At 41.7% G+C, this 26,083-nt stretch overlaps 1 protein-coding gene across 1 annotated transcript in view; it reads left to right on the top strand.

The window, feature by feature from the left end:
• RNPEPL1 (arginyl aminopeptidase like 1) overlaps positions 1-26,083 on the top strand; it is a 92,240-nt gene that overhangs the window by 26,062 nt on the left and 40,095 nt on the right. Inside the window, exons 2-5 of the mRNA XM_069212922.1 lie at positions 9,272-9,412; positions 10,408-10,559; positions 11,236-11,352; positions 25,806-26,041. Of these exons, the coding sequence (XP_069069023.1) occupies positions 9,272-9,412; positions 10,408-10,559; positions 11,236-11,352; positions 25,806-26,041 (646 nt within the window). The remainder of the gene's footprint in view (positions 1-9,271; positions 9,413-10,407; positions 10,560-11,235; positions 11,353-25,805; positions 26,042-26,083) is intronic.

The raw sequence follows: 26,083 nt of genomic DNA, 5'->3' as shown, positions 1-26,083 counted from the left end.
AGACACAGGCAGGGGATCAACAACGCTCAGGCGGATGCTCTGTCTCGTTCCCAGATGGAGAAGTTCAGAGTCCTGGCTCCAACAGCAGAGCTGAACATGACACCTTTACCAGCAGAGCTGTGGTTCCTGGCAGGTGTGCCTGAGAGCAACTTGTGCAACATGCATTTGCACCTAAAACTGCGAGCAGGTATGCAGCCTGCCTCAAGACATTAGAGCAATCACAGGGTTGCATTTAATTGAGGACAGACAAGACACTGAGCACATCGCTTCATCAAATGGGCATTCAGGGGTAACAAAACCAGGTCTTGGGCGCAGGCACCCTAGCGGCGGTGGCCCACTGAGTAAAGTTAGACACTGGGGTAGATCCAGCAGCATCCCACTACCTGAAGACAGTGATGAAGGGCTGGAAGAGCCTGGAGGGGTCCAGAAAGGATACAAGAAGGGCCCATTGAGTGTGACTCGCTTGCTCGCCTAATGGAGGCATTGCCAGCAACATGTAAGGCTCTTCAGAGGTCACTTTGTTCAAGGCTGCTTTCACGCAAGCATTCTTTGGGGCTTTGAGTTGGAAAACTGGTGGCACCAGCACAGACAGCGGGGGTGGGGAGTTGGGAGCTGCCAGTGCACGTGAGCCCCCGGGCAGCGTTGCAGAGATTGGAACCTGAACGAGATCACAGAGTTGGGAAAGCCACCACGGGGCAGACCAGTCCCTTGCCTTGGGATGCCTCACTACAGGGTAAGGCGATCAGAGAGGAAATGGGGTCAGGATACGGCCAGACGGCGGAGCACAACAGACAATGCAAGGTAACATGTTGGGCCTAAGTCTATGAGATAATGCATCACCCCTCCTCTCAGTACAGACACTCCAGCTCAAGAATCATCCAACAACTGTAAACGCCGGACCAGCCCAGGCGCTAAGCATTCAGCTAGCAATGTCTTGGGGTAAAGATGGACTGTTTTATGACCGGGGGGTCAGTGACACTGATTTATGGCATGTAAGATGATTTATGACCTGTCTACAGTGTTTTATGGCTGACGCTATGATTTACGACCCAGTGCAAGCTGATTTATGACTTGTCCACAGTGATTTATGACGGGCGTTATGATTTATGACCTATGACAAGATAATGTGTTTTGTTTGGGCCGTATGGGTGGTGGTACTGTAACAAATGCAAATAAAGCTGCGGCCAAATGGCTTCCACACACGAAATGTTGGTATTCGAATGTCATGTGAAGTGGGAGTGGCCGCGTGCAAGGTTTATTAGTTTTGCATTCCTGGAGTATTTAGGGCCACTGTATAAGATCAGCTTCCAGTTCTCTTCCAACCAATTGTCCTCTAAACTGACTAGATCTGTTTTGGTGTCATCCGGCAGGGATTTGTGTAATTGTTTCACTGCTATTTTCCCTTTATCCATAGAGAGCATCAGCTGCATGTTTGTGGCTCTCCTAAGACTTCCCCTTCCAACTACATGTATGGTCTCTACGTCTTCCATATGCCAAAAGGTGCCCTTTGGGTACTTTAACAGCTCTTGTTTTGTAATAGTTTTTAAAAGGCCAACACTGAACTTAAGATGTTGAATAGCATCTCTGTCTCACCTCCCTCTACGTAGCTGGAGAAAGTAGACATGTCAGGTCCATCGTTTTACTTTTAAATGTATTTTGAACTTATTCCCACTGAAATTTTGCCAGGGTTGAGCACAGAGTAGTTCATGAGTGAGGTATGGGCCCAATCCTGCTTTGTCTTGAGATTTGAAAGTACCCACTTAATCTAGATCAAGCCTTTACTGACTGGACGTTCACAGCTATTTACGCTTTCGCCATTTGGCTCATATCATCAAATCGTGAGATGTGCTATTCCTCAAAGGTCACTTCTCTCTCGTGTTCCTAACAACATTTAAGAGGCTGTAGGAGCCTCCTCGTAAAGTGTGAGCTATATTTTGTGTATGCAGCTTGAAACATGACTCGTTTGCAAAATACATGTATGTCTTAACCTCCCTTCACTGGAAATGAGTTTGGTCCTTGGACCTCATCAGGGAATCCACTATAAGATGGTGATAGGTGGTTCAAACTTTTTAATTTTGAAGCCAACAAAAACATGACATTGTGCTGACCAATCTAGAAGTCCAAGTATGGGTTCAGTTTCCTGATTTCTTCATGGAACAATGCCTGCTCCTTTCAAAACAATTAGAAGTCTTACTCTGACAGTGTGCTGGTTGTATGTGTTTCCTCTAAAATGGAACACAAGAAAACGGTTAGGATGAATCTTTTTCGAAGAAATAGTGATGCCAAATTTTTCCACTTACAATGCCTTTCACCAGACAACCGACCCGATGAGGGCCCTTCTTGGTGAATTCTGTTATTTGTACAGCTTGTATTTTGGACTCTGTGTTTAGGGTGTAGCGTCCTCCCCTTGCTGCCCTCACCTTTTCACCCCTATTTTTTTCTTTAGACTCTTGTTTTCAGGAGGGGGTTCCCCTGAGCCACTTCCCCCCCCCTTTGAAACCTCTTCCCTGGCCTCTCCAAACCCCAGGTTACTTACCAGGCATTTTCAAAGTTCTCCTAGCAAACCCCATCCTCCAAGCTACTCTTCAACCAAACTTAATACCTTCCCCCTCTGCCTTTGCCTCAACGTCCTCTTCTTTGTTGTTCAGTTCATCATCATTGGGGCGGAGTAGACCTAAAACAAAGATTACCCTGAATAATTTTATGTATGTATTGCCCCCCCCCCCCCCCCCCCCACTTTTTTTTTTTTTTTAACGGATATATTTCAACTTACTATTAGTGATATTTTAAGCATTGAAAGGATTTCTTTTCTTTTTCTTAACTTTTTTAAAATGTTTGATTGGGATTCGTTTCCTCTACCAAGGGTTAAAATCTAAGATTCAAACTCAGTTTGAATATACCTTTGTCACAAAAATCAGTTGATTTTTTTAAAAAAATGGTACTGACTCATATCATTTCTCCATAATGAAATCCCATCAGCCCTTTTTCGCTAGTGACTTTCGCCATTTTAGGACTACATGATAGTGACAAAACGATCATATACCATAATCTTTCCTTACACCTTCAGATAATGAATGTGTGTATTAATACCAAACTTTGTCACTGACAAGAGTATTTGAATATCTAATACTATATCTTCATGTAGCAGTTGTAACTATTGCCTTGATTCAGCCCTGGCTTTAGTATGAGAATAGTAGTAACCCATTAGTCCTGGAATAAAAAATCCTTGTCATGACTACATCCAGTTCGGCATGTTGTAACAAGGCTTGTAGTAAAACAGTGGTCCCTAAAGTGTTACTCATGAGTGACAGTTTGCTCCCAGTACCCTCAAATGTTGGTTACCAGTGGATCTATGCCTCATTTTTGTTTTAATGGCGCTACACTGCACAAACATTTATTGTGCCAAAGAGCACATAAGCCCTTTAGATTACATAATTCCGGTGGCTTCTCCTGTAACTGTTTGCCAGGGACTTGCGATGGCTGAAACAACAACGTTTCCAAGATCCCATGGATCTAAAGTGTGTAAGCTCTGTATTGGTGCGTTGTGATCACAAAAGAAAAAAATCACAAACTTCAAGGCTCTAATGCACTCAGCAAGCTCAATAAGGTAATGCTATCCAATTCCCTTTGATGCTTCTTCATAAATAACACTATGCAATGATCTGGTTAAGAGAGTACCACGGATGGAGAGGATTGTATGTGAACTTCAAGACATATTACCGAATTTTCCTGAGTCTGTTTAATATCACCCATTGATCTAACATATGGATGTGTTCCAGTATGCCATCTAGTGAGCCACTATCTAGCAGCCAGGGAAGCATTCTGGTAATTGTAGTACTATCTAGTTTGCAGTGGGTGCCTACTAGCAGTTTTATGAAAACTGCAAAATGTTATAGGTAATTCAATATAGAAATTGAAAATACAGTTTCCAGAGTGTGTTGGTTAGAGAGTTATAGAAAACTGCGGTGTACCACATGGGAGATTGTTCTAGAAGCCTCCAACATGTCCTTACAGGAGCCTTTTGGAAACTTGTAAAATGCTATCTATGCAGATGCAAATGAGTCCAATACAAAACACAGCTTTGGAATTAGGGAGTTTGGCACTAGGACCATTTTGGAAACTTGCAAAGTTGAGTATGCGAACACTTTAATGAAGAAAATTAATGCCTTGAATGTTGTGTCAAAGTTGGTTTATGGTCCCAGCTTACTAATAGTTTGGAAGTACTTGGCTTATTAGTGCAAATGTAGGATACCCTTGCTTCAGCCTTGAAAATGCACACAGGAAATTCCATATTTTTTTCTCTTAGAAACTTGTTTATACTTGTGGTCCCTTGTACTCTTTGAAAAAACATTTCTTTGTGGGGTCTCTGCTTTGCACAACATCCCACTGTATTGTCCTGGCTAAGCCGCTTATTTTGGAAACTACGCCTTGGGTTTAAATCCTGACTCAGTGTTTGACTGGAAAACGCGTGATACTGGCAGATCAGATCACTTAATCTCCCTGTGCCTAAAATAGTAAACATATGTGAAAAGTAATTCAACTAAAATGTGGAATTAAATATTGTGAAATTCTAATGCACTCGGTTTCTCAGCAGCTAAGTCTGCACTATTTAAATCAGTACGAAGGTACATTTACCTCCTACTAGGATTTTACAGACTTGTTCTAAATATATGCTGTTTGTCACTAAATTTTCCATTTATGAAGTAAGAACCCTAAACATTCTCTGTTTAACAGAATTTAATCTAACAACTTTTAGCAATGTTAATTGGAAAATGTCACTCATAAAGCATCTTTTATGGCTAGATTTACTATACAAATTGTTTGGGGAGGCCAACATCTCTCTTTAACGGGTGGTCTTTAAGTCCTTATAGTTTGTCCCAAGATACTGCTCTAATGTGATTCAAAAACTCTTATAGCACTGCTTTGTCTCAAAATTCCTTTGGACGAATGCCCCCAAATGTTCAAAGCCCCACAGTTTTGCCTACTTCTTGCTTGCCATGTACGCATTCAAATTTACAAATTGCCATTGTTTTTCAAAAAAACCTCCTTAGGAATAACCTTCACACCTTAGAGATTCATCTTAAAGTGAAATTTCAATTTGTGTTCTTTAGTATATTTTAAAATGCATGTTTCCACTGTTTCCAACATAAATATTATTCAGTATATACTTAAACTATATAGAAAGTATAGTATTGTAGGTCCATGTAATAAGTGCCTTTAATCTTGTTCCAGTCATTTTCCCATCACATCCATATTTTTCCAAAGCTTTGTTTTGGTTAAGATGTTGCTCACCATTTCATTTCACACTGAAAGGTTGCTCTTTGCCTAGCAATTGTCGGGAACGCCTGTAGTAATATATACCCCCCCCTCCTCTATGCTGTGACACGCACTTCCTTAGAAGAAAAAGTTAAGTCCAAATGATTGGTGATAGTACATAAAGCCATCAATGGTATTTGTGAGAGCTTTTTAAGAACCTAATGTAGGAGATATAGCAGATCCAGGTTTTTTTTTGTCTGTGTCTAATCTGTTTAACTTCCCCTCCACCTGCAATCCCCACCCACCCCCGGTACTTGTGTTAAATGCTGATTATTAAGTTTCCATAACAAAATCAAAGACATGATTATTTAATATTTAATCTGCCAGCACAGCATGTGGTATTGTGGCATTGTGAAATATTGGTGTACTTGTTTCACATTAATAAACACAACATATGGGTGGTTATGAGGTTCCCTAGTCACTGACTTAATTTGAGGTAGATTCTGACCAGCACACCCCTTCAAAGCAAATTAAGGAATAAGAATTTTATACATGCATTTCAAAATTATTGTGATAAATGTCTATGTGTACACGATTTACTGAAACCGGTATAGCTTGACACCTGTTGTAGGATATCTGCCCTCGTTAGAGGTACTTAGTAAACTTCTGTTCCCAAACAGATGTGTAACTTTACACACATCAAATTTACTGTAACAACAATCAGCTGTTTCCCAAGCACTACGTTAGAATATTTCATGCATAAAATCTTTAAGTTTAGGCTTATAAAGTTTAACACATTTTTTTAACTATTTTTCACTATCATGTGCTTTCTTCCTCTCTTATGAAAGCTGGGTTGACTCTTGTATATGTTGGTTCCTTCATGGTGGAACCTCAGTTTGTACGTATTGTTGGAAATGTACTCACAAATCAATCAATCACTCAGGGATTTGTAAAGCACACTACTCACCCGTGAGGGTCTCAAGAAGTTCCCTGAAGGTAAGGAGGACTTTTGTCTGGCGTAGGTCGGTGGGAAGAGTGTTCCACGTTTTGGCGGCAATGTGCAAAAATGATCTACCGTAGCTTGTAGTTCTGCGGACGCGTGGGGCGGTTGCGAGGTGAGCTGAGCGGAGGTGCCGGGTCGGGGTGTAAAAGGAGAGTTGTTTGTTGAGGTATTCTGGTGCGGTGTTGTGAAGTGCTTTGTGAGTGTGGGTGAGGAGTTTGAAGGTGATTCTCTTGTTGACTGGAAGCCAGTGCAGGTTTTTCAGGTGGTCTGATGTGGCAGTGGCGGGGGATGTCAGGGATGAGGCATTCTGGATGCATTCCAGCCTCTTCTGGAGTTTGGCCGTGGTTCCTGCGTAGAGGGCATTGCCGTAGTCCAGTTTGCTGCTTACAAGGGCTTGGGTGACTGTTCTTCTGGTTTCGGCGGGTATCCATCTGTAGATCTTTCTGACCATGTTGAAGCAGGACAAATGTTAAAAAAATAAAAATGCTCAAATGGTACACTGTGTGCGCCATATTTGCATTGGATACCCCAACCACCGCATTGGAGACATACAGAACATATATGTATTGGGGCTTGACATACAGTCCATAGTTTCATTTGTCTGCTGAAAATGTTCTCGACTTTCTTGTTTTTTTGTTTGTTTTATTTGTTCAGCCTTTTTGACTTACGTGGCAGTGATGCGTTCTAAGCAAACACTTGAAAGCTTTTGGCATTTGGGTCATAAGTACACGTAATTCCTTTTCCTGGCACTGGTTCTCTGGTCTTCATCGCGACGGATCTGCTTTCTGTTGGAAAGGTCTGGCGCAAGAAAGTTCTTAATTTGGGTTTAGACTCTAGAATAAGCGTGTCTCTTGCTTTCCAGTGGTGGCGGTCTGTCCTTTTCCTTCTCACAGTAGGCAGCTTCTCGGTTGAGGGGAAACGGCACCAGTCTGTTCGAAATTGAGAAATTACTGGTCAACCTGCAATGTGTGTGCCCCTGGCTAAATTTGCATCACTACCTCAATGTTGCATTTGTAAAATTCGTAATGCTTACTTCTGTATTACTTCAGGTGTTTTTTGGGAACATGAGTTTCTTCTTCTCGAATACCTTTTCTTTTCCTGCACATCAAGGGTGAACAGTTACTTCCTCTTATTTTATTTTTTTTCAGTTCCTTTCTATGAAAATGTCTGAGTTGGGTTAGTCAGTGTGTTGCAACTTTGATTTTGTGATCCATTGGTCGCTGCAAGGGAACCGTTAATTATTCTTCACATTCCAGATTTTATCTAAATGTTCTCCTGGCCAGAGGAGTATTCCCCCTGGTCTTCAGATCTCTCACATCCCCTTAACTATGGTCCATTTACTCACATTGTTCTAAATTAAATGGAGGTCCACCCCGACATTGTTAGCAGTTAAACAAAGGGCCCTCCCTCCCTAAAGGGTGTGATCGTGTTCTTTATTCTGGGAACACTGGTACCCGCATGTGTGCCCTGTAATACTGATTTTGGAAATTGTTTGCTCGGCTTGAGTTTGCTCGACTCATGCTTGTGAACACACCATCAGTTTTGCGTGATTATTCATAGTCATTTAGTTTAGTGTTAAAGGTTTTAAGTTGTAGCTGTTCTCTGTGCTTCACATTAAGTTCTGAAATAAGTCGGTTTGATGTAAAAGTAACTCTAGTACTGAGTGTGCATGAGCCCCATTCTCTTCTCTGTACCTCCCCAACATCCCTACTGGCTTTTGACCACCACAGTTCTTCTGGAAGGTTTTCAGGGGATGCAGAATGTAGTGGATGTCCTAATGAACTACCAGGGCTTAGTTATATATCATTAGGATGGCATTTCATTTAGGCACAGCAAGCCAGTTCTTAACTCCCTTGGGAATTCAAAGTGGTTGTTAATTTATTGGATGGACTGGATTGTGAGATACACAGGTTAGCTGAAAGAACCGAAAGCAATATTTTCCTACCATTCAGAAGACTTTTATTGGTAGGTTTCCCTCAGTAAAGCTCAGCGGTCGTGATGGAATGTTGTTGGAGTTGAGTAAAAAGGCTGAAACAGTGGAAGGCTTGTGTAGAAGAAATAGAGAGAGGCTAGTATTATATTTTTCTGTGCAGGATGGATCCAAAGAGGAGGATTGAGCCATGGCGGTATGGCTTTTTTGACAGGATTTCGGGAAGTTGGTTACTGTGGACCGTGACAAGGATAGTCAACACTGAATGTGGAGCGATGGGAAGGTAAAGCGTAGCTCAGTGCTGGACACAACAGGGGTAGAACTAGGTCTACTGATATCAGGCTGAGTCGCTTGATTCAGAGTTGTGATCGATCACCAAAGACTGTTTGGATTCGATGTTAAGTTGTTATGTATCCATAAGATGACAGTGACGGTGGAGCACTGGTCTGTATAGCACTGGTGATTCATTTTTCTCTTCTCAGTCCAATGGCAGTTTCATCAGCATAAATGCAGGATAATGATTTATGTCAGGTGTGCCATTATAAGTTATGGAGTAAATGCATACAATTTTTCTTGCGAGTACAATAACCAACAAAAACCAATAGATTAACCACTACTCTCCTAAAAGCGCCCCAGTGCCTTGTCAGGAGTAGTAAGCGCTATATAATTCCAGTTACCATTAGTGTTCAATCCATTGGAACAATTCAGGAGGGATACTTGGTTTGAGAGTGGGGAGGTGGTAAAACAATTATTTGCTTTCCTTCATTCAAGATAGGTTTAGGGCATCTTTGGGGTCAGACCTGCAGATATGGCCTGTTGAAGAAGTTTTAGTTTAATGTTTGCAGCGATGGTTCATGGCTGTGCAATTAGTTTATCATAGAAACAAGCCAATGGAATATAGATATGTTATTGCAGATTTGTGCTCTTTTGAGAGCATTATTTTCACTAGTGTTTGGCATAGTCTGCAATTGGCTTAGCTGTCATTTCTTTATCTTTCCCTCAAATGCTTGGCTTGACCAGTGATTATTAACCTCTTTTGAGTGAGACTTACCCTGCTTCATATTTCTGTTTGTTGTTCTCAGATTTGGTGGCTGGATCCAGAGCTCACGTACGGCAACTCTAAACTGTTCGTGTTTACCCAAGGCCACTCTGTGTGTAATCGATCCTTCTTCCCATGTTTTGACACACCGGCGGTTAAGAGCACATACTCTGCTACTGTTAAGGTAAGTGCTAAAAATCTGACTGGTCAAAGAACACTGAATTCTCTTGCTGTGACTAAGAATGAGTGAAATAGTAAACCTGTAATGCTGCGGGGGTTTAGTAGAACTTCTAATACAGGCTTGAGCAGATACCCTGTATTTATCTAACATAGTTGCCCTTCAGTGAGAAACTTATGGTCCTTTGCTGCAGGGTGATCTTGTAGCATCAAGGACTGAGGACCTATGTTTTGCGTTGTAAGAAACAGTTTTAAGATGCCAATTCTGTGCACACTGCTTTCTACCCTGTCAAGTGAACCTATTCCAGTCACTTTGTCTGTATTTTTATGCCTTTTAGCCCAAAACAAAATTGTACTATATTGAGGATGTTGACATGAGTGGGTCATTAAAGAGCAAGGCCTACATACTGGAAAACTCAACAACATCCCCAGCTGATGAGATTTTTTGGTCTTGAACAAGAGCCTCTTTATTACCTAGTTAAACAGACACTGCTGGAAGAAATAACATTAAAGTAGCAAATAGAAATGATTAGCAACTGCAGTTTATTTATCTTCCTCTTAGCTACTGTGCTCGGGAACAGTTAAGTACTGAGGAAAGTTTATATCACATGTGCTGGTAGAACAATTCCCTTCAGCCCCTGTGGTAGATAGCAAATTTTGCCTCAGGTATGTAGTACCCTAAAGCGCTTCAAACACGGAGACGATGTTGACAAGTAAGCTCAAATCGCTTGTACATTTACCTCCAGTACACTGAATAACAATGAGTGTGTTTAATAGAGCATGTGTAAGATTATGGGTCCCAAACTTTTTTTTTTTAAGTACTTCTTTCCTCCAGAGCATGTTTTACTCATCGCAAATTAGAATTGGGTCCCTGCCCTTTCCTCAAGATAATCACATAATGACTCGACCAGTACTAGCAGTCTTCGACCTCCTTTTGACATACAAACTGTTGGTGCCGGACTTGCCATGTTTTATAAGGCCTAGTATTTGTTTGTTTTCAAGGCTCCTGAAGGAATCCAGGTGCTGATGAGTGCCACCCGGAGTACCTACCTACAGGACGAGGGCATCTACCAGTTTCAGATGGATTACCCAGTGCCAGCATATCTTGTGGCTCTGGCCGCAGGGGATATCGTACCCGCTGACATCGGGCCTAGGTAACTACAGGAGAATGTCTTCCTTGTGTGGGGCCTGCAGTTTGTGGTAAGATGTTTGACTGGTGTGGCAGAGGAGGAGTTGAGAGAGCTGTTGCCATTGCCATAGTTTTAGAAGTTTGGGATATCTAAATTAAACCAGTAAATAGAAGATGGGGGAAGAGTGAAGGGTAGCCGAGAAAGACAGCAAGTGCGATGACTTTGCAGTATTCTATTGGAAAAATGCAGTGTCAGAGCTCAGGATAGTGGTTTGTGAGAGCAGATCAGAGCCGCTGCCGTTGGATCTGCGTGATACAAGACCTCAGCCTGGTTCAAGCCTATTCTGTTTCACTTCTTCCACGAGCTAACTCTGCTCCAAGCTGTTGTTACTCTTGACGTTCCCAGTACAAAAGAACTTTGTTCTGAAAATATATATACACTTAGTTTGCTAATTTTCTAGGCACCATTTATGGTTCCAAAAACTCCTTTCTTTAGCTAATACAAGTTTAACACATTTCCACTATATGCAAAAAAATTTTAGTGAGTCTTTTTTTTTTTTCCCTGAATGTTGCATGCATGGAGGTTGGCAGCTGGGAATGTTTGAAAGCAATTTATCCTAGTTTCTATGGCGATAAGGTGGGATACCCAAAGAAAAAGTTATGTATTTGTTACTGAAAAAAGTAATCTTGTTTTGGTGCAGGAGCAGAGTGTGGGCAGAGCCCTGCCTGCTGCAGACAGCCACCAGCAAGCTAGCTGGTTTGGTGGAGCGCTGGCTGAGTGCTGCAGAGGAGCTGTACGGTCCCTACATCTGGGGAAGGTGAGATGGAAAATGAATATGGGGGATGGAGTGATCAAGAAAAGCAAGTGTTGCAATGCTCCTGGATTTGTGGAGGACTGGAGGTCTGTACACAGACACATCACTACGTTTTTAGAGCAGTTATCTTTACTTTGATAAACAAGTTGACCTACTGTTACTGCCATTTAAAACCCATAAAGGTGCATGTGGAGAGGTGTGCTGACATCTACACACACAACTGCTCATACAGGGTCCTACCGCCACCACATCAAATAAGTTTATGGAAAATATTTCAGTACATCCAGATTATAATATTGAATTGGTGTAGGAAGATTGTTTCGATGTAATGAAGTAAAGAAATAAGATCTTCTCTGCTGTGGTCTCAGACCTTTGTACACCTACCTTACAGTCCTTTTAGAGCCACCTTACAGTACAACACAAGGTCACTACAGACATCAAGATCATAAAGCTAGAACTTTTGCACCCCAAAAAAAGTGCTTAGTTAAGAAATTGGGTTACTGGTGGGGGTGTGAAACCCTACTTGAGCAGCAACCATAGTCCTTTTTTGTTTTTTGTTTTTTAAGAAGTCACACACAACCCTAAATGAGCCTGTGCTCAATCCTCTGGTAGCTTGGCACAGAGCAGTCAGGGTTAACTCAGGGGGCAATGTGTAAAGTATTTGTACAACATATCAACCAAAAATAACTTGGAATCATAACACAAGAAGTATCCCACACCACATTAGGAAAGTGGAGTATTTTTTAATAAATAAAACAACAAAAATCCAATCAGTAGAATTAGAGAAATAAAGGATTAAAGAATTCCATAAAACTTGGGGTGACTTGTATGTATTAAAAAGGAAGGTTTCAGCATAGCAATGAGTTTATGCAGTTAAATGGAAGTTTCAAACTGTGTACACAGGCTGCAGTGGCAGGCTTGACACATGTTTAAACGGCTAGTGTGGGGCACAATCAGTGCTGCAAGCCCAGTAGTATCAAACAACAATATCCCTTGGAGGGAAATTTACTAAATTACATATGTACCATGCTAATGGTCACAGTGGCACCAAGAGATATAGGCCACTCTTTCAGAATTTAATGTTTTATTTCAAACTGAATGTACAAAGGACAGCATTAAATATGCTTCAGGAAAGTGCTTAAAAGGTTTCATATTAAACACCTTGGTGCTCGTGAGAAACAAGATCAATGACACAAAGTGAAACACAAAGGACAGAAAAACTACTGTGAAAAAAGGAAGATGTTTGACGTACAGGCTGAGAAATTGATTTTGATTGTGTTAGGATGCTTTAATAATGGACTGATTTCACTCATGAACAACATTCATTAGATGTATCTTCCCTTTTTTTCACTGATTTTTGTTTCCTTTGTGTTGGACTTTGCATCAGTGATCTTGTCTCTCACGAGCACTAGGTGTTCACTTTGTAAAAAGTTTGAAGGAATACCACCCTTTGGTCGACAGGTCTAACAGTTGGCTTACTGCAGTGCAGCACACCCTGTAAACATGCTCAGACCTAACATGGATGTTTTCTGTTTCTCTTGGAGACCATTACTCATGCTCCTGCATGTAGAGAAAATAATTGTAATAAATCCACACCGTTGTCCTAGCCAAAGCGAGTGAGTCCTAAAAATATTTATCTAAATCCCAGCAAAGAAACAACCATCTAATCCTACTTCAGTCATTAAAAAGAATATACTTTGTCAGGTTAATCTTGTTATCTCTTCCCCAGTTTCTTTACTCCTGTCCAGTCAATATTTTTCTTGAATTTTCTCTTTTTTTTGGTCTCGTCCCTTGGACCTATTGGCTTAGCCAAAGGTGTTTGGCTATACAGTGCAGAAAGTGCCAAAAAAGGTGCTATGACTTGCTGTGTCATTTCATAGATGTGTGCATGCATGATACATATGTGCATGCATAAATCACCACACATGGGCACATGTACGAAATGATGCGAGTGCCCCTTCGTTTACCAATCCATCTTGCAGTTGTCCAAGAAATCTTGGAATGAAATGTACATGGTTCAGCAGCACCCACCTCCATGTGCCCCATACAAATCCTGAAGGCATGCACTGGTAAATGCCACTCTGTGAATATTGAAAACATTGGGGGGGGGGGGGGGGGGTGCGGTACTGTACATGTTAAAAATGCACCAAAGACATATGGCAAAGTGATACTTTGTGATACAAAGTGAAATGGTGCAACCCAGCTCCCCAATAATTTTCATTCACAAAGGCACGAGAACAGTGTATAGATCTTCTCATATTCTCACCCACACATCACAACAATTAAGCCATCCGGTTGCTGAAGTGATGCTCCTCAACAGTACAACACACTCCTCCCACGTGCTGGCACACCCAGACATAAAAAGCACTAGCCGCTCCCTCCATGATGCCACACACTAAAGAACCTACAGTTGGGTACAGAATGTTCACGAAAAGCATAGCTGAACATAGAGACATAAAATACAAACCACAAAGAAGACTCAATGCAAACTGGAACACAATAATGCCTGTTAGCATCCTCGAATAATCTATAGGGAACTATGACTGAGCGCGCCACCAATATACCCATCGTTACACAGGCCATTCAAAAACATACTTGACTATTGTGACGCTGGTAAGTGCTAACGCCCAGCCCTTGTGGTAAGGTACTGCTGGAAACTCTGTGAGGCCATACAAATGGAAACAATGCACTATATTGGATACCACCACTATATAACATGCCTTATATCGCATGACACTCATTTCACAATCACTATAGTGGCCTAAATCTGTTCATCGCAGGGTGAGCCTAGGTCCACAAATGTGGAGATACAAATATCAATATTATACTTGCCTTGAAGTGGAATGCAAATTTCTTTATGGGTCTTATGGAAATGCCAATGTTTTGACCCATGTGGAATTAAGCTGCGGGTCTCAAGGACAGTGCTATTGGCCTAGTGTCCTTAATTGAAATAAAGCTTCTTCGCAGCCACTGTATGTCTTACCATACAGCATTCCCCGTGTAGATCTCTATTACACAAAACCAGGCTCCATCACTCAGTCCGGGTCGCCTGGCACTGAAAAACTCGGTGTTGGGGATTGTTCCACAATGGAATCTGCAGGAAGCGAAGATGGCACTGTCCTGATGAGACCCAGAGCTTACTTCCATATGGGTTGAAACCTTGACAGTCACGCCGGCTTATCATTCTCACACAATTCAAGATGTTGATGTATTAATGTTAAAGTTGTGGACAACTTTATGTGGATACCCTGTGTTCTTGTAGTATGTACAAATGTAATATGTATCACACGCTCAGCACTTTTAGCACCCTGCACCGTCTGTACTAAAATTTGACTATTATGCTGTTTGTTATTGATTGAATAATACACTGCATTTGCAGAGTTTACTGCGCCATATGAATCATTTAATGGTACACTACTTTACCCGTACAAGATTAATTAGTTTTGGGTTAGTAGATCCTTGGATAAATTCGACCAATGGGACTTTTTTGTTTGGTATGGAATGTAGAGTGAGCTTTGGGTCAGCTCAATCCATATCACTGGTTGGCTTTTTTGTAATCTCTTTTTCTTGTTTCTTATTCAATTACTTTCTTTCCTCTTCTTCTCTTTGTCATCCCCCTGGAGCAGAACTTCTTTACCATCCTTTTGATTAAGTGAAGTTGTATATTTCCCCTTTTTACATTCGGGGAACTACATTTTTCTTTGCTTCAGCACTCTATGGCCATGCTTATGGTTTTTTGCCCTTTCGTCCTCTCAACATGTCTCATCACATTTTTGGAAGAGCCACAAGGTGGTGGCCACCTTGAAATTATACAACTGTATCTGATAGTCACTACTGGCTTTGCTTGTACAGGTGCATATTAAAAGCATCCCCCGTTGACAAACCCAATAGCAGCTGCCACAAAGAATTGGAAAAGCAAACCCTATTGTATATGCACATGCTCCGTCTGTGACCGCACCTGGATCCAGGCTCAACAAGCAAGTAGAGGAAGCACCAATGGGAAAGGATGGCACCGTGAAACAGCATGTCACAGAGAGCACCGCGTGAGGGCTACGTTGTGAAAGAAACCGGCAACCTGCACACCTTGAGTCAAAACAGGAGATTAAAGGAAACAAAGATTTCTGAAGCTGAATGAAGATACGGTTTCAAGATTACGTAGTAAGGGGCCGAATTTCTTATTGAAAATAATATATAAACACAACAAGGGCACATATTGTACTTGCAAAAATAAATGAGTAAATGGAACAAATATTAACAAGAAGCAGACCAAGAGAAAGAGTTTAAAAAAAAAAAAAAAAAAAAAAATCAAAATAATACGCAAGCTCCAAAAGCTACATCGAGTCGATTTACTTCTAACATCCTGTAAATAAAGTCAAGTTAGTGGAAAGAATAACTTAATATTGACTGCATTTATGTCGGGGAGGGAGTAGCAAAAAAAAAAGTGCTTCAGGGTGGTGAGTTGTGTCTTGCTCGTGATGTAACAGTTCAGTCTCTTGCTGGAGAGGGAGGGTAACTAAATAGTTACATGACTGTAATGTCTGTTTTTCTATGTTGTGCCTTAAAATCTCACACAATCTTATTCCATACAATGCACCTATTTAATCATTTATTAGACAAAGTTGCCAGGGGCTTGGCTAAAATTAGCTGACTATGATCTGGACTGCAGTTCGTAGGAACGCTTTCCCTCAAGTGGTGATTTAAAATATCGCCACTGTATTTCACTACTTTGGTCTTTTTTCCCAGTGTTTCACACAGTGTTCATAATGGTTTCTTTAATTTAACTAACAAATTGAAGCTAGCATCATGCGTACACCATCGATGGGAACAAGGCATTGGCCAGGAGCGCACGGAGAAGAAATAGTACCTTAATCATGTTGGTAGCAGTGGACGGTTACTGATTAAGTTTGATTAATCTGTGCTTGGTCCCTGCTCCACAGACATATACGAAAGTGACGTTAGGCTGCCACTGGCCAATTAGAAAGAAGAAAAAGAAGAATGAAACTGCAACCAACAAATGGTTAGCATGGGCAGGGTGGAAGCCTTTTACTGAATACAACAGCGTCTCGCAAGCAAGCGCATGCGCAGGCTCAACCCTGAAAAGACAAGGCTTAGAGTGTGGTTTCTATAACCCGTGCAGAAAGAAGAATTTTTAACAGATCTGTATTTTTGATTGCTTCAAACGAGACCAGTTTAAGGCAATCGTTTGGTTACATTCATTTCTTCAATTCTAGTACATCCAAGTTAAATTCCATATTGAGGTGTGCAGGCATTTTCATTGACTTTTTTCCTATCTTGCCTTATAGCAAATATTCAGATTTCTTCAGGCAGTTTAAAAGGTATCTGCTATGTTCAAGCAGTTATCACAATTCTGGATAGGCGCATCTTCTTTCAAATCCTATGATGAGTGTCAGATTTTTGGCAACTTTTTATTTAATAAAGTGTTTAGTTTTAAGCATTCTTTGCCCAATATTTTGGTGAAAATTGGAACAAAGAAAGGCCACTTTTTTGTCGTGCACCAGGATTGATAAAAAAAAAAAAAAAAAATTCAGTGCACATGTTCACCGGTTGTTTCATTTAGACAGTATGGTCCAACGTTTCAGTGATGACAAATGTAGGTGGATAAGCGTGACGATTGTCATTCATGCATGATTTCTGTGACATTATTAGTGCTGTATAGTTGGGTAAAAGACAAAAGCTCGATTAAGCAGTGCCCAATCGACTGCATCAACATGGGTATGTTTGCAGCTGAAACACAACTATGTCTGTGTTCATAGGAGGAAGTCCAGCAATAGAGAGGTCCCTTTTAGATAGTGTACAATGTAGAACATGTTTTTAAAGAATAGATATTTAAATTGCACTTGTAAAAGCAGCCCCATTTGAAGCTAATACAGTTCTTGATGAATAGTTCCAACAATTCTAGAAATGAGACTGACAGGCCAGTAGCCACGAAACAGGGGATTAACCTTTTTGTTCCAGGAGTACCATTACCTCATAATGATGGTGAGAAGGAGAAGTTGAGTGTGAGAGTACTAGAACAGCAGGAGTGCTGGAGATCACTGAACACAATGGCGGCAATAGTTCCGAGATGCAGTGTAGGAGTGCTGTTGAGGTCAGATGGAAAGTGTAGAAGAACAAAGTCTGGCATAATGATGGAATGACAGAGCTCTGTGTAGTGCCCAGTTTTGAAATGGCTGAAGGTGCAAGGCCATATTGATGCGCATTGGCAGAAATGAACAGAAGTTGTGGGTGGGTATTTGTATGTTAGTACTGAGATGCACTTGCAATACCTTTTAAGAGATGTAATGCTTTAATCCAGGGTGACATAGCATATCTAAATAGTGTCTTCTCAAAGGAGCATTATACAAATATTTGTTACTGTTAGAAAAGGGGTTTCTGGTTGGCTAGGGTATGCACCTCAGCCAGGCAGAATCCACCACTCTAGTCTGGGCAAGTCAATTACACACCGAAGATAACCTGCACTCACCCCCAGTAGCTTGGCACAGAGCAGTCAGGCTCATCTCCAGAGCTCATGTGTAAAGCATTTGCACAACACACTATAAATACACCACAAAAGAGACTCCACACAGGATTATGTAAAAATATATGCCATATGTTGTAAATATATAATTGGGTCACAAAGCCTCGTAGGTCATAAATATAATTCAGTTTATGGGTTACTGAACAGTTCCTAATATCCTTCTAAATGTGTGCCAGAATGACACATTATATCATGAAATGCAGTCCGATATAGTAACAGAAGACGCATTTCAGCACAGGCAATGCCATATGAGTACATGAATCCTTAGTTACAAAGTATCAGAAGGTCACGATTCAGAGCGGTCTTATTTAAAGGGCAGTTGCAGTGATGGGCCTTAGTATTCTGCAAAACTAAAGTTACATCCTTAGGTTAGAACCCCCTGGGGCGTGAAATGTATCAAAAGTAGCACCTCCGGATCAGTGAAGTACATAGGTCATAACATACCTTGGTCTGTGAGAAACCAGAAAAGTCCATACACCCCAGGTTTAGGAGTTCAATACCTCTTACTTTGTTAAAAAAAACAAAAAAACAGTTACTAATAAAATTATGGGGTGTCTGGACACCGGCGCTCCTATCAGGGGCATTGTAGTGATCAATAGTCTCTCATACCGCGAGGCCCTCTGAGGTTTAATTCGCAGTAATCACAGGAGGCCTAGCGTCCCTCAACCACTGTCCCCAGGGACAATCTGCAGGTTGGGGTGGGGACGTCTCGCTTGGTCTCTCTGGCGTGTAGGGTAATCCAGGAGCAGCTGCCAATGAGACAGAGCAGCTCCCCTACTGATTGCCAGGCTGCGTCCCTGCGGGCCTGAGACAGGAAAGCGAGCCAAGACCAACACTGGGCTGCATGCTAAGATAGGATGGGGCAGCGGTACAAGTCCCCATGGGCTGCCCCTGAGCAGCGAAGTTGCAGCTGGTTCCGGGCATGTACCGGCAGGAAGGCTCTTTGTCTCCCTTCCCACACAGGGGAAGCCCCACACCGCTGAAAGTTGGGAACACAATTGCCAAACTCCTTCCGGCCAGGCAGCAGGTCGGAACAGGCATTGTCCTGACGACCTGTCCCTGCAGAGACCACACATGGGCTGCCCAGCAAGGGACTGGGCTTGCAACCATCTACTTGTCACACAGCGGAGTTTGGGACCCAGCTGGCAATCGGGTTACACCGTCCTCCATAATGCCGCACTCTTGTGTTTCAGGCAAAACATACACCACATATCATGGGAGTCCATAAAGTGCTCAGCACACGCCGGTTTCAGAAACAACCAAGTGACTAATGATAGTGCTCCATACATACGCCAAGAGCAGTGAGGCTCACGCACCAGTGTCCCAAAGCAGATGCAAAAGGTGAAGTGCACACCGGACACTTCCAGTTACAGTAGCCAGGTGCAAAAACCAGCACCTGTACCGCGCTGAACTCTTGTGAGAACTCTTAGGGTGTGAGGGGTCCCAACAAACAGCAGTGGGCAGGCAGAGCAGCACAACAACTCCAAGGGCGATCCCTCTTGGCAGTCCCACAGCTATGTCCAACCAGTCCAGAATCGGGGAGTAGCTAGCAGCAGGGCAACAAGCAGAAAGCACTCCAGTGAGTCCTTTTACAGTCAGTCAGTACTTCAGGCAGCAGGGCAACAACAGACGAACAGTCCAGATGAGTCCCTCAGTGTGGCAGTCCCTCTGGCAGACATTCGGTTCCGGGTCCAAAAGTGCTCTAAAAATCATGGGATCAGAGTCCCTGTACTTAAACTCCAAAAATACCTTTGTTCAGGGGGTAACTTCAAAGGAATCCTTTCAAGTGGAGCACAACACCCTTTCAACCCAGCCTTGTCTCCAGACATCAGTAGGGGGTAATCAGACCATTGTGTGTGGCAGTACACAGCCAATTCACATGTAAGGCATGAAAGAACCTCCCTCTCCCAACCCAGGATGACTATCAGTATGCAGATGCCTCCTCTGTCACACCCAGCCGTTCCTGTGTGATGGCCGTCTGGAAAGTATGTATCAAGTGGAGTGTCACTCTGCCCCACACGTGGATTGGAGTCAGGCTGCAAAGTACTAGAGTTATAAGCACAGAAAAATGCCCACTTTCAAAAATAGTAATGCAAAATCCAACTTCACCAGTAAGGAGGATTCCCACCACCATTCCAAACATTCCCACGCTACTTACAGATCAGAAATTACCACTTGGACATGTACAAGGAAATTCCCAATGCAAACCTGTGAGAGGAGCAGCACGCACAGAAGTGAAAAACAAAATAGGCTGTTTTTCAGTATTAGGACATGTAAATCATAAAAATGTATGTCATACCTTTTACATACACAGCACCTTGCCAATAGGCCTACCTAGGGCCTACCATAGGGGTGATGTGGGTGTAGAAAAAGAGGAGATTAGGTCTTAGCAAGTAGTTTAACTAGCCAAGTCAATGTGGCAGTAAACTGCACAAGCAGGTACTGCATTGAGGGGCCCGAGACAAGTTTGAAAGGCTACTTCTGTCGGTGGCGCAATCAGCGCTGCAGGCTCACTAGTAGCATTTAATTTACATGCCCTCGGTATATGGTATACCACTTTACAAGTGAATTACAGGTAAATTAAATATGCTTAACAGGTGTAAGCCGATTTTACCAAATTTTAGGGAAAAAGAATAAAAGATTTAACCAATTAACCTGCTCAGTAGATTTTTGCGTGGACTTGTATCTGCATATATTTACTTATGCAAAAATGTAATTCACGAAAACTTGTTAAGGCTACCTCTGGAAACCTTCAGCTCTCACAGGTTTCCAGACCTACTTCTCTTGTGGTTTCCTGGAAGTTGTAAATCTCCACCAGTGCCATGTCATAGGATTGCAGGCACACTTTTTAGGTCGAGCACGCAAGCGCATTGACCTGCTGCAAGTATTGTGGGCTTTTAACCACGCCCATGTCATGCCCATCACTTTCACTCGTTTGTGGGCTTGCCTTTCAAAGATCACTGGTAAATGCTTTGTTTTTTCCACCTTGAGGCTGTTTTTGTCACGCCTTGCAGACTGCCCTTATTACATGGTTTATTGCATGATTTCCAATATAATTCAGCGTGGGCGAACTATTACTTTTGTCTTTCCCCTTCTTGCTGCATGGCGCTCACAGCGCGAACAGGTGTTGGAGCGCTGGTCGCATTGTTCACAGCTCCTTAATCAGAGTCCTTTCTTGTGGGTCTCCTCTTAAAACACTTGAAATTGGTGAATGCTCTACTTAAAACAGAAATCCTCAAAGTGAAAGCAATATGCACTGTACTTTGGCAATCTAAACCCATAATGCTTCACAGGGCATTACTTTTATAAAACATTTTTGCTCATAACGCAGACTCTGGTGGTCCTAGGACAATGGGACCACCACCAAAACGTTCACGACAAAATGCTGTTTCTGTTTACATCATCTATGGTTCCCCACACTAGGTTAGTGGGGACCCCAAAATAATAGCTTCCCCACCACCACCATTCAATGTCTGTTTAAGCTCTCATGTTTAGAACTTTTGTTTTACAGCTGGAAGTTGCTTGTGTTTTAAGGGCTTTGTTTGTTACTGGCTTGTTTCTCCTGAATATATGTAATGCACTATGTTCTCTAAGGGCTAAATATTTGGTTTCAATGTACTATTTATTGCCATTTTTTGTGCAGTAGTGCCCTCTGGGGGCTAATTATATTTACATCACCATGTCTCTATCAAATGCTATTTTCATTGTGATGTTCTCCAGGGGCTGTTCAAAGCATTACAGTCATATCAACATATTAAAATATCTGTGGCACAGAAACTTGTCCCATAATGCTTTGCAGGCCATTACTTTTACAAAACATTTTTGCTCATAACTCAGCCTGTGGTGGTGGTCTTGGGACAATGAGACCACCTTCAAAACATCGAACACAATGTGCTCTTTCTGTGTACATCATCTCTGGGTCCCCACACTGTTAGTGGGGACTCCAAAATAATAACCCCACCACCATTCATTATCTTAAGTTTTCTTATGGCTAGAACTTTTGTTTTACAGCTGAGAGAAATTGTTTTATGGGCCTAGTTTGTAATATAATTGCAATAGTAATTTTAGCCTTAAAAATATGTAATGCACAATTAATAACTTTCTCCCATTCTTTGAGGTTATGCTCTCTAAGGGCTGACTGTATGGTAACATGACCCTATTTTTCCAAATACTTTTTTTATTATGGTATCCTCTAAGGGCTGTTTTGAGCATTGCAGTCAACATACTATAATATTCACGGCATGAAAACTTGCCCCATAATGCTCTGCAGGGCATTACTTTTACAAAACATTTTTGCTCTTAACTCAGCCTGTGGTGATCCTAGGCCAATGGGACAACCTTCAGAACAGCCTTTCTGTCTGGATCTTTTCTGGATCCCCACACTATGTTGTGGGGACTCCAAAATAGTTACTCCTCCCACCATTCAATATCTATTAAGCTTTCTCATGGCTACAACTTATGTTTTACAGCTGGGAGAAGTTTTGCTTTAAAGGCCTTGTTTGTAATATCATTGCAGTAGGCCTTCTAGGCCTAAAACTGCCCTCTAGGGGCTAATGTATATGGTTACAATGCATTACTTTCTCCCGTCTTTTTTTTTCTTTTCTTTTTCTTTTGGGGTTATCCCCTTTACGGGCTAACAATATGGTTTACCTGACCATGTTTCTTACAAATGATATTTTTGTTATAGCGGCCTCTAGTGGCATTACAGTCTAATGTCAAAAGTTTATTTCTGATAAAGGTTTATATGATAATTGTATATGTTTTAATATTATCTCCTTATTACAGTTATGACCAGAATTCGGGCCAACTTAACATCCTTATTACACTGACTGTTTGAACACTCTTGATATATTTGGGTGACCCTTCTAGTTTATTTCTCCTCTGTTACTGTCTTGTGTCTTTTTTGGGGGAATTGTGTTTGCCAGCCAGCAGCTCTGATGGATGGGTGGTGAAAGTGGTTATTCTATTGGAATCAGCATGGCAGTTTTAAATTGAGATGCTAAATGGCAACATTTTCATTTTTTGCTGCAGATAGAGGAAGAAGGTAATTGAAAGCGCTTTAGCTATCTGCAGGCAAAGAAGAAATTATGAGGCAGGATTGACCAATTTATGTGGCTAGGAAAGTGCAATTATGAATTTACAATGCCAATAGCTCTAACTCAAGCAAATGCGAGGCCTATTGCAGTGCAAATGCTTTTTTGACTTTGGACATGGCCCATATTGGTATGACACTGATTCTCCATTGTTGTGTTTTTAAATGGTGGCATGCATCAAACACCTCTAATAAATGATGCTTTGGGACCAAGTTAATAAGAGGCCTTAAAAGTGCACTGTACTGTAGTTTAGGAAAACTGCCTGTTTCTGTTATATAATTTTTCATGTTGGAAATATTTTTTGCAATATTTGCTTTGAAATACATTCATTCTTGATTCCATTCTTCTGTATATGTTTGTATGACATAAATGAGCATATTGGAAGCATTCTAAATACCCACACATTGATACATTTTGGAAACTTCAGCAAACCTTTTTTTATATTGAAGCCATTTTTATTAATGCAAGCTGAGCTTAGAGCTCTCTGTATATCCTTGGAGCACTCACCCTAACAGTGAAGGCTTTGCATTAATGAACTAAATATGCCATTATGTTCATCTTTGACATATGAATACATACCTTGTTGCATCTTTCTCACAAATATAATGTGGGACTGTAAACTAGCATCTAAACGGCTTGAGCTGCTAGGGGTTGAGCCTACCTATTCTGTAGACAGAGTAAACATTCAAACTTGTTGTCCTTGATGCCAACCATATGTCGTAGACATTAGGAGAGAGGAATTCCATTCCCGAGAGAGTTCCTCTTGTATATCTGACGATATACAACTTATTGGCTCACGTGGTCCAGCAGCTATCCTCCTTTGTGGTCAGAGTAGAAAATCTGAGATAACTAAAGGGTCTGATTCATACAGGGAAGTAGTGTATTACCCTTCTTGGGTCCAGGTTTTGGCGGCTGCTGAAGTAGAGATTCAGGGTCAGACTCATTTGGACAATTCAAATTATGAATGTAGAAAAGTCCGAGACGGAGCCCAAGAGCAATGCTAGGTGACAGCCAGCAACGCAGGACGAAGAGAAGCCGCCCTTTTAATGAGGCAGTTGATACCTGCATTAAAAAAGGACAAGGGATGTGGCTGGGATTCCCAACACAGATATTTGCATGCTGTTATATCCACCTTAAACAGGCAACAGCTTTCACTAAGACCACTACCTTGCAATGCCATTCAAACTGTGCACAAAGGTGCACTGGAACACGAACACATACTATTTTCATATTTCCTGCACCTGTTTGCATATTATGATAGGCAGAGGACTCCTTTTATGGGGTGCTGGACAGAGACTTTCTGAGGAGGGTTTACTGAGCAGTCTTGCCACAAGGGCACAAGTAAAAATGTCTGTACCGCAGTTGTGCTGCCACCTCTATGCCACTGCATAACCAGGAGTGAGTAGGCAGAGGCCTCCTAATTCAGTTTGAGGGGTGATTTTTGGATCAAGGGAGAATTTCCTAACGGACAAACAGATAGTGAAAACCTGGAATTGCTCCAGTTTACTTCCAGATTTTCAACTTCCGTGAAAGAAAATAATACGGGCCGTCAGTTTTTCCAAACCAAGTAGAGGGCCATTGACCCATCACTTACTTTAAATCTGCCTCATGGTCTGGATAGTGTAGATGTTTTACTTTGTCATAATCTGCTCTATATTGCCAACTTGCTAAGGCACATTGTCTCTTATTAAGTGGAATGATATGGTGCATAGATTTCAACCTTAAACATAATTATTTATTTACTTCTTTGGGTAAGGAAAATGTTGTGGACACCCTTCTTCTGTACTTTGTTATGCACATTTTTGAGAGCATGTTCAAGGTCTCGTGGCTTTAGTTATTTTATCTTTGTTGGTTTCTGTTGATCTAAAGAGAATGTTCAGCTTGGTATCCAAATTCTGTTCTGGGGCAGACTGACCGTTTGTAAGCTGAACAGCATCACAATTTCTGTTTTGGTCGTGCATCCGAACCATTATGATTCTTTAGCATTGTTAATCTTGGCTGCCAGCGTTTCATAATAACATAACGTGTATTTGTAAAGTGCACATAACCTGCGCCCATAACCCGTAGGTATCTAGGCACTGAATAACAGATGCTTAATGTTACCCAACTCAATGGTACTCATTTTATCTACCTCAGAATTTTGGATGAAAGGCTGAGTGGACTTGCCGGGATTTGAAACTGTGACCATGAGGTCGAACACAGGCTCTTACAGTGGATGCATTAGTCCACTAAGCCACCGGACCCGGCTAATCACCCCTTTAAGTTTACCACGGTGTTGAGAATTCTGAGGATTGTCCTTGACTGTAACATGAGAGGCTTCCTCGCTAACTCTCAGTCACAGTTCTCCTTCCTCCTCTAAATTAAAAATGTGCTCACTTTCATTCATTTCAATATGTACTCTGTGATTGGCTCCTCTCTGGGCAATGTCGAACTCCAGAATGCGAAAATCATCTGTTTTAGCCTTCCTCTGTAGCCAGGATGCTTAAAAACAAGACCCTCTCCATTTTCCTAAGAATCCTTGACAGTCAGTCGAGTTTGAAATCCCCTTATCTTTTTACAGAAGCCTGTGGTATTCCAAAAACCATTTTATATCTTTAATCTCATACATGTTTGGCCCCTAAATACCTAGGGTTATCTTTTGGGACACCAACACATTTTTAGCAAAGATTTCTTCTATGAGCTTCTCACCTACATTAATGTTTGCTAGAAAATTGTAGCTGATAAATAACTTAATTATCTTCCCCGAAGCACAGCAAATGTTGTACAGCTTACATTTGTGAAAAAATACATTTACTCATTTGCTGTCTCTCTGCTGCTCCCCCTAGGTATGACATAGTCTTTCTGCCCCCATCTTTCCCCATTGTTGCCATGGAGAACCCCTGCCTGACATTCATCATTTCCTCTATCCTGGAGAGTGACGAGTTCCTCATCATCGACGTCATTCATGAGATCGCTCACAGTTGGTTTGGCAATGCTGTCACCAATGCTACATGGGAGGAGATGTGGCTGAGTGAGGGTCTGGCCACCTACGCACAGCGCCGGATCACCACTGAGACGTATGGTGAGTAGACTGCATGTGGTCGCAGCACCAACTTTCTGTTTT

Source organism: Pleurodeles waltl, chromosome 11 (genome assembly GCF_031143425.1).
Source record: "Pleurodeles waltl isolate 20211129_DDA chromosome 11, aPleWal1.hap1.20221129, whole genome shotgun sequence".
In the NCBI taxonomy this organism is placed as follows: Eukaryota; Metazoa; Chordata; class Amphibia; order Caudata; family Salamandridae; genus Pleurodeles; species Pleurodeles waltl.
This window is presented reverse-complemented; position numbering and strand designations above follow the sequence as displayed.